This window comes from Pongo abelii, chromosome 19 (genome assembly GCF_028885655.2).
Source record: "Pongo abelii isolate AG06213 chromosome 19, NHGRI_mPonAbe1-v2.0_pri, whole genome shotgun sequence".
Taxonomy (NCBI): domain Eukaryota; kingdom Metazoa; phylum Chordata; class Mammalia; order Primates; family Hominidae; genus Pongo; species Pongo abelii.
This window is the reverse complement of record NC_072004.2, coordinates 20,344,366-20,359,809: the sequence shown is the minus strand read 5'-3', so window position 1 is coordinate 20,359,809 and position 15,444 is coordinate 20,344,366. Positions and strand designations below refer to the sequence as shown.

At 49.2% G+C, this 15,444-nt stretch overlaps 1 protein-coding gene across 3 annotated transcripts in view; it reads left to right on the top strand.

Moving 5' to 3' along the window:
- The window catches only part of LOC100448502 (GRB2 related adaptor protein), a 49,945-nt gene that overhangs the window by 11,267 nt on the left and 23,234 nt on the right, over positions 1-15,444 (top strand). For 2 of the 3 annotated variants that reach the window (XM_024241517.3, XM_063718424.1), the window contains exon 2: positions 12,116-12,325. In XM_024241517.3, coding sequence (XP_024097285.1) covers positions 12,248-12,325 — 78 coding nt within the window. In that variant the 5' untranslated portion in view covers positions 12,116-12,247. Of the gene's footprint in view, positions 1-9,625; positions 10,516-12,115; positions 12,326-15,444 lie in introns of those variants that run through there. The other variant, XM_054535525.1, reaches the window with a different exon arrangement.

Here is a 15,444-nt window from a genome sequence, read left to right as displayed (position 1 = left end):
CTCCAGAACTGCGAGAGAATAATTTCTGTTTTGACAGAGTTTCACTTCATCACCCAGGCTGGAGTGCAGTGGCATGATCTGGGCTCACTGCAACCTCTGCCTCCTGAGTTCAAGTGATTCTCGTGCCTCAGCCTCCTGAGTAGCTGGGATTACAGGCACGCGCCACCACGCCTGGCTAATTTTTGTATTTTTAGTAGAGACAGGGTTTTGCCATGTTGGCCAGTCTGGTCTTGAACTCCTGACCTCAAGTGATCTGCCTGCCTTGGCCTCCCAAAGTGCTGGGATTATAGGCGCAAGCCATCATGGCTGGCCTAATTTCTGTTCTTCTTTTTTTTTTTGAGACGAAGTTTCGCTCTTGTTGCCCAGGCTGGAATGCAGCTCTTGGTGTCTACCCAAATGAGTTGAAAACGTATGTCCACACAAGCCTGCAAACATATGTTTATAGCGGCTTTATCCATAATTGCCAAAACTTGGAACTAAGATGTTCCTAAATAGAGCCGGGGGCAGTGGCTTGTGTCTGTAATCCCTGCAACTTGGGCAGCTGAGGCAGGCAGTAACTTGAGATCAGGGGTTTGAGACCAGCCGGGGCAACAGAGGGAGACCCCATCTCTATAAAAAAAATACTTTTAGGGTCGGGCGTGGTGGCTCATGTGTGTAATCTGACCACTTTGGGAGGCTAAGGCGGGTGGATCACCTGAGGTCAGGAGTTTGTCACCAGCCTGGCCAACATGTTGAAACCCCATCTCTACTAAAAATACAAAAAATTATCTGGGCGTGGTGGCGGGCTCCCATAATTCCAGCGATTCAGAAGGCTGAGGCAGGAGAATCACTTGAACCCAGGAGGTGGAGGTTGCAGTGAGCAGAGATCTTGCCATTGTACTCCAGCCTGGGCAGCAAGAGCAAGATACCATCTCAAAACAAAAAACAAAAAACTTAAAAAAAAATAGACTGGGTGCGGTGACTCATGCCAGTAATCCCAGCACTTTGGGAGGCTGAGGCAGGTGGATCAGGAGGTCAGAAGATCAAGACCACCCTGGCTAACATGGTGAAACCCCATCTCTAACAAAAATACAAAAATTACCCGGGCGTGGCAGTGCGTGTCTGTAGTTCCAGCTACTTGGGAGGCTGAAACAGGAGAACTGCTTGAACCGCGGAGGCAGAGAGTGCAGTGAGTTGAGATCGCGTCACTGCACTCTAGCCTGGGAGACTCTGTCTCAAAAAAAAAAAAAAAGGAAAGTAAAAGAAAATAAAAAAAGAAAAACCCCAAAGGCAAAACACTACAAAAGGCAGAAAAAGAGTGGAAGACAAAAATGGAAACAAAGGCAACAAATAGAAAACAGTAAAAACAAAAAAAGGCAGCTATTAATCCAATTATATCAACATCCCTTTGCATATCAATGGTCCAGATAAACCAATTAAAAGACGGAGATTGTCAGAGTGAGCAAAAAACAAGATGTAACTATATGTTGCTTACAAGAACTACACTTTAAAGACGTATGTATTAAAAGCAAATGGATAAAGAAAGATCTACTATGCCAACACTAATCAAAAGAAAGCAGGAGTCTCTATATTAATTTCAGACAGTACAGGCTTCAGAGCAAGGAAAGTCATCAGGAATAGGGCAGGCACAGTGGCTCACACCTGTAATCCCAGCACTTTGGGAGGCCAAGGCGGGCAGATCACCTGAGGCCAGGAGTTCAAGACCAGGCTGGCCAACATGACAAAACCCTGTCTTTACTAAAAATACAAAAATTAGCGGGGTGTGGTAGCACTTGCCTGTAATCCCAGCTACTCTGCGGGCTGAGGCACGGGAATCGCTTGAACTCAGGAGGCAGAGGTTGCAGTGAGCCAAGATCCCTGCCCTCCAGCCTGGTTGACAGAGACCCTGTCTGAAAAACAAAAAGAAAAGAAAAGGAAGTCATCCGGGATAAGGACAGGGCATTACATAATGATTAAGGAGTCAATGCTCAAAGAAGACATAACAGTCCTTAACATGTATGATCCTAACAACAGAACATCAAAACATGTGAGGCAAAAGTGACAGCACTGCAAGGAGAAACTATTATAGTTGGCGACTTCAATGTCCCTCTATCAGAAACAGACAGATCCAGCAGGCAGAAAATCCGTAACTCATTAAAACCCTCTATAACTGGATATAATGGAAACCTATAGACTATTTCATACAATGACAGCAGAAAAAAAAGAAAAGAAAAACTCTTTGGTTTTTCCCATATCTTAGGCTGGAGAGCAGTGGCACGATCACAGCTCACTGCAGCCTTGAACTCCTGGGCTCAGGAGATCCTCCTGCCTCAGCACCCTGACTAGTTGGGACTACAGGTGTGCACTAACACACCTGGCCAATTTTCTTTCTTTCTTTTCTTTTTTTTTTTTTTTTTTTTTTTTTTTGAGAGAGAGTCTTGCTCTGTCGCCCAGGCTGGAGTACAGTGGCACAATCTCGGCTCACTGCAAGCTCCGAGAATGGAGAATGGTTCACGCCATTCTCCTGCCTCAGCCTCCCGAGTAGCTGGGACTACAGGCACCCGCCACCATGCCCGGCTAATTTTTTGTATTTTTAGGATTTCACCGTGTTACCCAGGATGGTCTTGATCTCCTGACCTTGTGATCCGCCCACTTCGGCCTCCCAAAGTGCTGGGATTACAGGCGTGAGCCACCGCGCCCAGCCTTTCTTTCTTTTCAAATTTTTTTCATCATGGAGCTCAAAATGTCATAATTTTTTAAAATTTACTTTTCTGTAGAGATGGGATCTTGCTATGTTGCCCAGGCTAGTCTTGAACTCCTGGCCTCAAGCAATCCTCCTACCTCGGCCTCCCAAAGTTCTAGGATTATAGGTGTGAGCCTGAGTCACCATGCCTAACCACAAATATATATTTTTATTTTTTGAGACAGAGTTTCACTCTTCTTGTCCAGGCTGGAGTGTAATGGCATGATCTCAGCTCACTGCAACCTCCGCCTCCCGGGTTCAAGCAATTCTCCTGCCTCAGCCTCCCGAGAAGCTGGGATTACAGGCATGCGCCACCATGCCTGGCTAATTTTGTATTTTTAGTAAAGATGGGGTTTCTCCATGTTGGTGAGGCTGGTCTCCAACTCCCGACCTCAGGTGATCCGCCCGCCTTGGCCTCCCAAAGTGCTGGGATTACAGGCGTGAGCCACCAAGCCTGGCCCAAATAAAATGTGGTGTTTTTTTGTTTGTTTGTTTGTTTGTTTGTTTGATATGGAGTCTTGCTATGTAGCCCAGGCTGGAGTGCAGTGGCACGATCTCGGTTCACTGCAACCTCTGCCTCCTGGGTTCAAGCGATTCTCCTGCCTCAGCCTCCCAAGTAGCTGGGACCACAGGTGCACGCCAACATGCCCGGCTAACTTTTTGTATTTTTAGTAGAGACGGGGTTTTACCATGTTAGCCAGGATAGTCTCGATCTCCTGACCTCGTGATCTGCCCGCCTTGGCCTCCCAAAGTGCTGGAATTACAGGCGTGAGCCACCATGCCCAGCCTATAGATAATTAAAAAAAACATTTTATTTGTCTCAGGTGCCGGGTGAGCGACCACGCCCGGCAATGATGAGTTTTATCTGGGCTGTTGTACATCTGAGAAACCTCCAGGGGATGGCGCCCAAGAGGCATTTGCAGCTCAGAGAAGAGGACAAAGGTGGACTTGGTGGGGTTGGGGAGGCTCTTGGGGCTGTGGGAGTGGTTCCTGAACTGTGCTCCCCACTGTCCCCCAACTTACATACCCAGAACAGCCAGGCTTGGGTAATAGTGGGATCTCTCACCCTCAAAGGGCCGAACTGGGCAGAACTCAGGGCTTCCTTTTTTTTTTTTTTGAGATGGAGTGTTGCTCTGTCTCCCAGGCTGGAGTGCAGTGGCACAATCTTGGCTCACCGCAACCTCTGCCTCCCGGGTTCAAGTGAGTCTCCTGCCTCAGCCTCCCAAGTAGCTGAGATTACAGGTTCGTGCCACCATGCCTGGCTCATTTTTTGTATTTTTTTTTAGTAGAAATGGGATTTCACCATGTTAGCCACGCTAGTGTCGAACTCCTGACCTCAGGTGATCCTCCTGCCTCGGCCTCCCAAAGTGCTGGGATTACAGGCGTGGGCCACCGCGCCCAGCCAGGGCTTCCTTTCTAGGATCCGAAGTTAGGGACAAGCTGGGGCCACCCTGGCTGGTCTCTTAGCCCTAGAAGGATCTGACTGACCATAATTAATGAGTCTTTTCACTCTAGCGACACCAAGATATTCCAGGTCCCAGCTTGGTAGTACCAGGAGCCAGCAATGAGTCCACTCAATGGATCTCAGGGACCAGCAACGACAGGGGGGCAGACAGGGGCAGGGGTCATCAAGACAGCAGGCATGGCTTAATAGCAATCCTAGGGATGTGAAGGGTGTGTCATTGTGGGTTCAACTTGCATTTCCCTAATGACAAATGAGGTTGAGCATCTTTCAGGAGCTGTGAGCCATTTGTATACCTTATTTGGGGAAAAGTCTTTTAGGATCCTTTGCCCATTTTTAAATTGGGTTGTTTGTGTTCAAGTATTGAATTCTATGAGTTCTTGTGTATTCTGGATATGAAACTTTCACCAGATTTATTATTTACAAATATTTTCTTCCATTCTGTAGGTTGTCTTTTCACTTCCTTGAAAGTGTCCTTTGATGAGCAAAAGTTTTAATTTTGATAAAATACAATTTATCATTTCATTGCTTGTATTTTGAGTATCATATCAAAGTTTCCATTGCCAAATACAAGGCATGAAAATGTAACCCTACGTTTTTTATTTTTATTTAATTATTGTTATTTGTTTGTTGGTTGTTTCTGGTTTTTATTCTTTGAGACAAGGTCTTGCTCTGTGGCCCAGCCTGGAGTGTAGTGATGCGATCTCTGCTCACTGCAGACTTGACTTCTTGGGCTCAAGTGATTCTCCTGCCTGGGCTTTCCAAAGTGCTGGAATTACAGGCGCGAGCTGCCACACTCAGCCGTTTTTTTTTCTTTATCAAGATTTTTTTGGCCATTCTAGATCATTTGCAATTCCATATGAATTTTGAAATCAGCTGGTGAATCCCTTTAATGAATGTTTTATTTCAGTTACTATACTTTTCTTTACTTTTTTTTTTTTTTTTTTTTTTTTTTTGAGATGGAGTTTCACTCTTGTCGCCCAGGCTGGAGTGCAGTGGCGTGATCTTGGCTCACTGTAACCTCTGCCTCCCGGGTTCAAGCAATTCTCCTGCCTCAGCCTCCCGGGTAGCTGGGATTACAGGTGCCCGCCACCATGCCTGGCTAATTTTGTATTTTTAGTAGAGATGGGGTTTCACCATGTTAGTCAGACTGGTCTCGAACTCCTGACCTCAGGTGATCCACCTGCTTCGGCCTCCGAAAGTGCTGGGATTACAGGTGTGAGCCACTGCACCCGGCTATTTTAGTTACTATACTTTTCAACTTCATAATTTCCACTTGTTTTTTTTTTTTTATAATTTCGATTTTTTTTTTTTTTATTTGGAGTCTTGCCCTGTTGCCCAGGTTGGAGTGCAATGGTGCAATCTCAGCTCACCGCAACCTCTACCTCCCAGGTTCAAGGGATTCTCCTGTCTCAGCCTCCCGAGTAGCTGGGATTATAGGTATGCACCACCATACCCGGTTAATTTTTTTTTTTTTTAATCTTTAGTAGAGACAGGATTTCACCATGTTGGGCCAGGCTAGTCTCGATCTCCTGACCTCGTGATCCACCCGCCTCAGCCTCCCAAAGTGTTGAGATTACAGGCGTGAGCCACCGTGCCTGGCAATTTCTATCTTTTTATTGGTATTCTCTATTTGATGAAACACCATCATCATACATTCCTTTATTTATTTAGTCACGGTTTCCTTTGGTTTTATGAACATGTGTATAATGGCTACTTTAAAGTCTTTTTCTGATAAATCAACATGTGCCCTCTCACAGGCAGTTTCCTTTGCCTGCATTTCCCCCGATCTATGGGTCATGCTTTCCTGTTTTTTAAATTTTTTGCGTGCTTCGTATTTTTTTTGTTGGAAACAGGACATTTAAATAATACATTGTAGCAATTCTGGGTATGAGTCTCCCCTGCCCTGGGCTTGTTATTATTTTCTTGTTTATTTGTTTAGTGACTGGCTGGATTATTTTAGTGAGGTCTATTTCTTCCCTATGACGTTCATCTTCTAAGGTCGTTCTCAGGGGGCCCAGCTTTGAGTATGCCTACAGTTACCCTGTGATGACAGTGGTTTTGGAAGGCTCTCTTCCTCTTTCCCTGACCATACCCAGCTGTTAAGCTATGCAAATTTTCTTTTCTTTTTTCTTTTTTTCTTTTTTTTTTGAGATGGAGTCTCGCTCTGTCGCCCAGGCTGGAGTGCAGTGGCACAATCTCGGCTCACTGCAACCTCCGCCTCCCGGGTTCAAGCAGTCCTCTGCCTCAGCCTCCCAAGTAGCTGGGATTACAGGCACCTGCCACCACGCCCGGCTAATTTTTGTATTTTTTGTTTTATAGTAGAGACGGGGTTTGACCATCTTGGCCAGGCTGGTCTCGAACTCCTGACCTCGTGATCCACCCACCTCAGCCTCCCAAAGTGTTGGGATTACAGGCGTGAGCCACTGCACCCGGCCCAAAAGGTGCTTTTGAGAATGGTAGAGATTATGGTGAGAGGTAATTGGGAGAAGATTCAAGACACAAGCTGAACTCTAGGCTGCTCGTTTACAGGAGAGAACAGGGAATAGCACCAGTAGAGGGAGCCCTCCTGAGGTCAGAACAAATAGCAGACATGGACCTCACACACTATTCCTTCCAAGAAGCCAAACTTGATAGGATCAGTGTGCAGAGCGGGGCATTATAGGAAATTATAAAGCAATCCATTGGCAACTTGCAGAGCTTGTTTCAACCTCTGAAAAATAAATAAAATAAAAAATAAAATAAATTAAAAAATTTAAAAAAATTAGCTGGGTGTGGTGGTAGGCACCTGTAATCCCAGCTACTCGGGAGGCCGAGGCGGGAGAATCACTTGAAACCAGGAGGCGGAGGTTGCAGTGAGTGGAGATCGCATCACTGCACTCTCAAACAAACCTAACCAAAATCAAAACAAAAGCAACTTTTGCCTTGAATTCCTTCATTCTCTGTAGCAAATGAGGTCAGTTGCTTTGGGAAGAGATTAGGAAGTCTCCTTTTTATGGCCTGTTTCTTCATTAGGCAAAAATCTCTCTGAGCCAGGGCCCTGGAGCTGGGGGTGGAGACTTTGGAAAGCTTCTCTCTGAGTGACACCCTGCGCTAGGGGCTGAGGACTTGGTGGGAGTGGGGACAATGGCCGAGGTCCTCAAAGTTTGTCTCTCCTGTTGTCGGGCCACTTCCACATGAGCCAGGGCTGGAGTGATCAGGACCCTAGCACTTGCAGCACACTGCACCCAAGGCAGAGCCTCTGTTCCTTGAGGGGGGCTGGGTGCAAGAAGGGGGCCCCCAACTCTTGGCTACACTCACCCAGGACTTAGTCTCAGCAACAGGTGGCTGGGGTAGAATAGGAAATTGATGTCCTGTTCTTCCTGGGAGGAAAGCCCTCCTACTGGGAGCTGGGGACAGAGGGAGCCCTGTTTCCTTGGTCTGGAGGCAGCAGGAGACCCCATGTTCTTGGCTGCAGCTGTCCAGAGTGCAGTCTCAGCCTCACTGAGCTGAGAGGAAGGGCAAGAGGGGCCATGATCTCAATGCAAACACCATAGCCTCACCTTTTTAAACCAAATATTCATAGATGTTCATGAATCCATGTTTCTTCATTTCCGTTTTCTTTTTTTTTTTTTTCCAGACAAAATCTCGCTCTGTCCTCAGAGGCAGGAGTACAATGGTGTGATCATAGCTCACTATCACCTTGAAATCCAGGACTCAAACGATCCTCCCACCTCAGCCTCCTGAGAAGCTGGGATTACAGGCGTGAGCCACCGTGCCTGGCCTATTTTTGTTGTTGTTTATTTTTGTAGAGATGGGGTCTCACTATGTTGTCCAGGCTGGTCTTGAACTCCTGGGTTCAAGCATTCCTCCTGCTTCAGCTTCCCAAAGTGCTAGGATTACAGGTGTGAGCCACCATGCCTGGTCTGTTTCTTCATTTTCTTTTCTTTTCTTTTCTTTTTTTTTTTTTTTTTCTGAGACAGAGTCTCCGTCTGTCACCCAGGCTGGAGTGCAGTGGCACGATCTCTGCTCACTGCAATCTCCACCTCCCAGGTTCAAGTGATTCTCCTCCCAAGTAGCTGGGACTACAGGCATGCGCCACCATGCCTGGCCAATTTTTGTATTTTTAGTAGACACCGGGAGGCGGAGGTTGCAGTGAGCTGAGATCATGCCACTGCCCTCTAGTGCAGGCAACAAAAGCAAAACTCTGTCTCAAAAAAAAATTTTTTTTCAGGGAGTTCTCTCAGGTGTTTCAGCCAATCTCTGATGATAAAAAGTTCCCCAGTCAGCCTCTTTGGAGTGTTCCAGGGTCTAGTAGTCTAGCCCAGTTTAATAATTACAGAACTCAAACTGCATTGAAATTGCAGTTTCCATCCCATCTCACGATCCTTAATATAATCACACCCGCAAAGTCCCTCTTGTCATATAAGGGAACATTCCAAGTTCTTGGGATCAGGACCTGGATGTCTTCGGGGCCGTTACTCAGCTGATCACAGGGGGTTAGGGTTTCAGCACTGAGAGAGTGATTGGGTCTGCCCTAGCCTGGTGTGGCCTGTGGCCAGTGATGAGTTTTCCTCCCGTGAGCAGCTTTTGAGGGACCTCCATCAATCAAAACCAAAATCCTAAGTCCCTTAACCATCCGAATGGACTCCTTCTCTCAGCAAGAGCATTCCAAAGTTAACCTGAAAATGAGTTCAGGATATGATGGGAAGGGGGAGCTGGACATGCCTGGTTATAACCTCCTCACTTTTGGAATTACTGATAGAACAGACTCTTTAAGTCTGATAAGAAACATTTACACTCTATTCTCTCTGAAGCTAGCTACCTGGAGGCTTCATCTGCATAATAAAACCTTGGTTTCCAAAACTCCTTATTTTTTTTTTTTTTTTTTTTTTTTTTGAGATGGGGTTTTGCTTTTGTTGCCCAGGCTGGAGTATAATGGGGTGATCTCAGCTCACTGCAACCTCCGCCTCCTGGGTTCAAGCAATTCTCCTGCCTCAACTTCACAAGTAGCTGGGATTACAGGCATGCGCCACCACTCCCGGCTAATTTTGTATATATATTTTTTGAGACGGAGTTTCACTCTTGTTGCCCAGGCTGGAGTGCAGTGGCATGATCTTGGCTCACTGCAACTTCCGTCTCCTGGGTTCAAGTGATTCTCCTGCCTCAGCTTCCCAAGTAGCTGGGATTATAGGCACTTGCCACCACGCCTAGCTAATTTTTTATTTTTGGTAGAGACGGGGTTGTACTATGTTGGCCAGGCTGGTGTCAAACTCCTAACCTCAGGTGATCCACCCGCCTTGGCCTCCCAAAGTGCTGGGATTACAGGTGTGAGCCACCATGCCCAGCCTAATTTTGTATTTTTGGTAGAGACAGGGTTTCAACATGTTGGTCAGGCTGGTCTCGAACTCCTGGCCTCAAGTGATCTGCCTGCCTTGACCTCCCAAAGTGCTGGGATTACAGGCGTGAGCCACCGGGCCTGGCCCAAGCCTCCAGCTTCTGATGGCCCCTCGTTCCAGGCCCCGGCGTCTGCCTCATTTGGGGTGCTGCATTCTTCAAGGGTCCTCTCAGTCAAGTCCCATTTGCGGGGTCCGCTCTGGTCTCCCGGAATCAGGGCAGATTTACCCTCCAACAAAGCTTTGCTGCTTACCTCACGGCACTCCTTGAGCTCACTGTACAGTAGGCAGCCCAGGCTCCCAGCTCTGGCCTGAGCCACCTGGGGCAGGAATCCTCTGGGTTGAGGCCATGCGGCGAAGGAGTTGTAGGCGTGGTTTGGCCCTCAGGCCTGCCTGAGTTTGAACCCCAGCCCTGCCACCTACCAACTATTGGTCACTTACCTCTTTGTAAAGGACTTGGCAGAGAATAAATACTTCTAAAACACATAAAAATAAACCAGGCATCTGTCCCACCGCCCCGGGGGACACACATTCAGCTTCATAAGGGGAAGTCTTCCTCCCCTCATATGGCTGGAAGCACCTCAAAACTGAGGCAGGGGCGGATCCCAACCCCTCCATTGCATCATTCTGAGGCTTTGAAACCTCAGCTGCAACAGAGCCGGAAAGAGGGGCTTTATAACATCCTGTCACCCTTGGGGTCGGGGGCAGCCAGAAGGCAGGGGTCTTTGAGTAGAGGGCAGCGTGGAGAAGCCCTGGAATGGAGCTAGGTGAGGCCAGGGCCAGCTCCATCCTGCCTGGTTGGCTCAGGGACTCCAGAGTGGGCGGCGGGCAGCTGTCATCTTCTCTTCTTTCCTCGCAACTATTTTTTCTTTTTTTTTTGAGATGGAGTCTTGATGTGTCACCCAGGCTAGAGTGCAATGGTGCGATCTCGGCTCACTGCAACTTCCATCTCCCAGGTTCAAGCGATTCTTCTATTATTGGCCAGAAGGTCAGGGCGTGTTCACAGAATGACGGGTCCATGTCAAAAGGATAAGGAGACAGCTTGAAGGAGACCCCACTGGCCTAATCAGGGGCATTTTAAGCATCAAAATAAATGTGATAGTAATGGATTATAATCCACTGGCTAAAATATGAAACCATGAGTCCATATTAATATAAATGAAGGAAGAAAAACTTCTTTACAGAAAAAAAACAATATGACTTCACACTGATTCATCCAGTGTCCATGCAACACCACAGGGCTCTGCCTGGTTTTCCTTCCACGTCTGTGTCTCCCTTCTTTCCCAGGGAGAACCTTGGTTCCAAACAATATAGCTGTGCTTGTCCATTTGTGCTCTATCCTGAAACACTTGCAAAACAGTTTCAGAATTGCTACACTGATAACACTGCTCATAACAAACCCACTAAGAAAAGGTAGAGATTTATTTACAATTCTCTTTTTTTTTTTTTTTTTTTCTGAGAAGGAGACTCGCTCTGTCACCCAGGCTGGAGTGCAATGGCACAGTCTCAGGCAGGAGGATCGCTTGAGTCCAGGAATTCAAGACCAGCCTTGGTAACATGGTGAAAACCCATCTCTACTAAAAATACAAATAATTAGCCAGACATGGTGGTGGGCACCTGTAGTCCGAGCTACTCTGGAGGCTGAGGTGGGAGGATTGCTTTGAGCCTGGATGGATCCTCGGCTCACTGCAACCTCTGCCTCCCGGGTTCAAGCGATTCTTGTGCCTCAGCCTTCCCAGTAGCTGGGATTACAGGCACATGCCACCACGCCAGGCTAATTTTTTGTATTTTTAGTAGAGATGAGGCTTCACCATCTTGGTCAGGCTGATCCCGAACTCCTGACCTCCAGTGATCCGCCCATCTCGGCCTCCCAAAGCTGGGATTATAGGCATGAGCCATCGCGTCCGGCCTACAAGTCTTATTGACCTTAGGATTTAAGTCCCACCTAAGGTGCCCAGGGTTTAAACCAGAAGAGGTACCTTCTGAGCTGGGCTTTGATGGGTGAATAAGAGTCTCCTGGGAGCAGAAAGAGGAGAACACCAGGCAGAGGAACCACAGGTGCAAAAGTCTGGGGCTGAAATGAGAGTTTGGTGTGGCCCCTTGCTGTGGCTGAAGCCCTAGCTTTGTTTAGAGTGAAGGGGATGACAAGGGATGAGAATGGGGGCTGCTTGTAGGGGCAGGTGGAGGTGGTGGATTGCAAGGGCCTTGAATGCCAGGTGAGGAGTTTGGGATTGAAGGAGCAGGAGGCAGGGCATCACAAGAGGCATCAGGGTTTAGGAAAAGACGGAGAGTCATTGGCAAATTGGTGAAGAGGGGCCAGCATCTGGTGCCATGAGACTCAGTGCCTGAGCCAGCAGGACGGCTTTGGCACTTCTCCTCCAGGCACCTCACTTTTACGGATGATGAAACATGGGCACAAGGGGGCCCCACTCCCAGAGCTTCAGGGAGACTCCCCAAGGGCCATTCCTGGCACCTGGGGTCTGAGGTAGGGACCGAGCTGGCTCACAAGCCCTCCCTGTTCTGTGACATGTCTGTTTCCTGTTTCTCCCCCATCAGGAGCAGTTTCAGTCTCAACTTCAAAAGAACAAACACGCACTCAAAACAAAGGAAGACGGTCCTCGACTGCAGAGGAAGCAGGAAGCTGTCAGCCCAGCTCTGAGCCCAGCTGCTGGAGCCCCGAGCAGCGGCATGGAGTCCGTGGCCCTGTATAGCTTTCAGGCTACAGAGAGCGACGAGCTGGCCTTCAACAAGGGAGACACACTCAAGGTAGGGGGACTGGAGCCTGCTGAGTTGGCCCCACACGGGGTGGGGGTGGATTTAGGCACCGGGGGCCTGGGACTGTCCCAAGCAGACTGTGGCCCCTGGAAGACAGGCCCAGCCTCTCCAGTTATTGGCTGTGTGACTCTGGACAAGCCACCTTTTCCCTCGGAGCCTCAGATTCTCCATCTAGGAAATGGGGAGATAACTAATGACCCTCCTTTGGGGCTGTTGTGAGGATTCGATGAGATATTACCACAGTGTCTGGCAGGAGTTAGTTCAACCCCCAGTTTTCCAGGAAAATGTTTGAAGAGAAAATTGTTGAGAGAGGGAGAGAATGAGAGCTAGAGAGAGAGACAGAGTATGGGAATGGAGAACAGAGCGAGAAAGAGGGAGAGAGAGAAGGTCTTAGGAAAGAAATAAGTACACATGCTAACCTAGTAGGGCTAAAATAGCTATGATGAAAGTGTCAAGGATGAGCTTCCCAGTAGTGTGGAGAAAAGGGAAAATAGAGTCATACCACAGTTCATTTCTCCTTGTCTGGGCCGCTTTTGACAAATGTTGCAGCCTTCCAAGACAGTCTAGACAGATGGGCCTGTGGAATGTGTCTCTGGAAATGTCCTTGCTTAAAAGTTTGCATATGAAAGCCATGCCCAGGATTCTGGGAGTGGCCATGCCAAGATGTGTGCACTGGAACTGCCAGTAAACCACACTAGGGAAGTAACTGCCCTTCCCTGGGCCTCAGTTTCCCCACTGGAGCAATGGGCGTTAGACTGGATGCTCCTCTGCGCTGAGCCCTGGGCGCTGCTCTTGGCCACAAGCTTCAAGCACAAGACGGGAGAGCTCCCTGTGCCATCACCCTGCTATAGCCAGGCCCCAAACTCAGCAGCACACCTCATGTACCATTTAAGCAATGGGGACTGGCACCCCCATTTCACAGGTGACTAAACTGAGGCACAGGGAGGCAACATGACCTGCTCGGTATGGAGTCAGTTTTGAACCTGTGTCCCTTTGGCTGTGGAACCTGCACTTGGTCTGAACAGGCTGGGCTGGGGGTTGGGGTCCAGAGGAGGAGGATCAATTCCTCCTTCTCTATGCTGGGGTGCTGGCACCTGGGGTCACTGCAGTGCTGGCTGTTGGCCTCGTGGCCAGATGGAGACAGGGCCAGGCTGAGCACTGGGGCTGTGAGCCCAAGGCATGACCCTCTGCGGGGATCCAAGTCTTGGTTTCTCATCTGAGAGCACTTCGAGGTCTCTAGACCCAAGTGTGGTGTTGGGAGGGAGTGGGGCAGTGATGAAACAGGAATGGGGTGCGCGGGAGGCGTTGAGCCAGGCTTGGAGGGATCAAGTGGCTGCGGTGGAAGCTGAGCTCCGCGACCATCCTGTCCTCTTGTCTAGCAAGTGTTTTCCAGCACTCCCTGTGGGCCAGCCCCTGCCACAGCACTGCCTGCCTACAGATTGAGTCCAGCCTGGGAGAGTGGGCAATGAAGCCCGTTATTCAAATCTGAACTTTGGTCTTGGATGAAAACTCTGGCTCATGGACTCACTCTGGACAAATGGCCCCAAACATCACCTCCCTGGGACAAAGCCTCCCTCCCTGATGGGCCAGGCATTTCTGGGTGCACGCACCCCCCTGCTGTTGCCAGCTGGAGGGGCATGTGGTTAGTGGCTTCACTCCCATCTCTGCATGAGCAGCCTGGATGATGAGACCCAGACTCAGGAAGCCCATGTCACCTTGACATCTCCATGGGAAAGGGCGACGGTCCAGACCCAACACAGCCAGCCCTGGGCTCCCCGAACCTACTTTCTGCAGCCTGTCATTGTCTTGTCGGCAACTCTGGCAAAACCTACCTGAAGCCCCTCCTCCAGCCCAGGCCTCCATTGTCACTTACCTGGGCTTGCGTGGTGGCTCCCAAGGTCTCCCCGCGACACCCTCTGCTCCCCAGCCCAATCTCCACGCAGTGGCCGTGACTCAGAGCCTGGTCCTCCCCCGCACATCTTGTGACATCTGCTCCTCCCTCCCTCAGCTCCAGACACCCTGGCCTCCTTTCTGTTTCAAGGACAGAGCTTGGCCCCACCTCAGAGCCTTGGCACTGGCTGTTCCGTCCGCCTTGGACACTGTTCCCCACATTTTCTTACCGCTGGTTCCTTCTTGTAATTCGGGTCTCAGCTTCCATGTCACTTCTTCAGAGAGGCCTTTCTGGACCACCCCACCTGTCCCGTGTTGACAATCTCCCTGTTCCCACCCAACCAGACATTCTCCATCTGTCACCTGATGTCCATTTTTCGCAGCGCTTACTGCTCCATTAAACTACCTTGCTTATTTGTTTCTTCCCTTGTTTATGGTCTGTCTCTGCCTACTAGAATGTGAGCTTCTTGTTCCCTGCTCCGTTGTGGGGTGCCTGTCACACAGTAGGTGCTCAGTAAACAACTGTCAAGCAGCATCTGCATCGGGCTGGGATGGTAAAGTGGGGTGGCAGCCTGGGTCGAGGGCACCATGGGGGCAAAGGCTCAGGGGCAGGCCGAGTTCTGCCTTTCACCTTGAGCAGTGATACTCCTCCAGGGAGGAGTTGGCCTCTCTCCCTTGTGAGAATTCCCGGGTCTCAGAGGGTCTGGGGCTTTCAAACAATGTTCACAGTAAGAAATCAGTGAACGTGAGGTCAAGAGATCGAGACCAGCCTGGCCAACATGGTGAAACCCCATCTCTACTAAAAATACAAAAATTAGCTGGGCGTGGTGGCACACACCTGTAGTCCCAGCTACTTGAGAGGCTGAGGCAGGAGAATCGCTTGAACCCAGGAGGCAGAGGTTGCAGTGAGCTGAGATTGCGCCACTGCACTCCAGCCTGGTGACAGAGTAAGACTCCATCTCAAAAAGAAAAAAAAAAAGAAAAAAGAGAAAGAAATCCGCTAATGTAACCAATGGGACATCCCTGAGTCCTCTGAGTGCAGACGACAAGGAGACAAAACGAAGCAGGGACTGCATGAGATATATTCCACCCAATGTCCGCACTGCTGCATGCAGGGCAGGCCATAAATGCACCCATTGGACAGACGAGGGAGGACACTGAGGCCAAGACCACAGAGAGAGTCAGAAGCAGACAGAATGTTCTGGAGCCCCAGGCTTCAG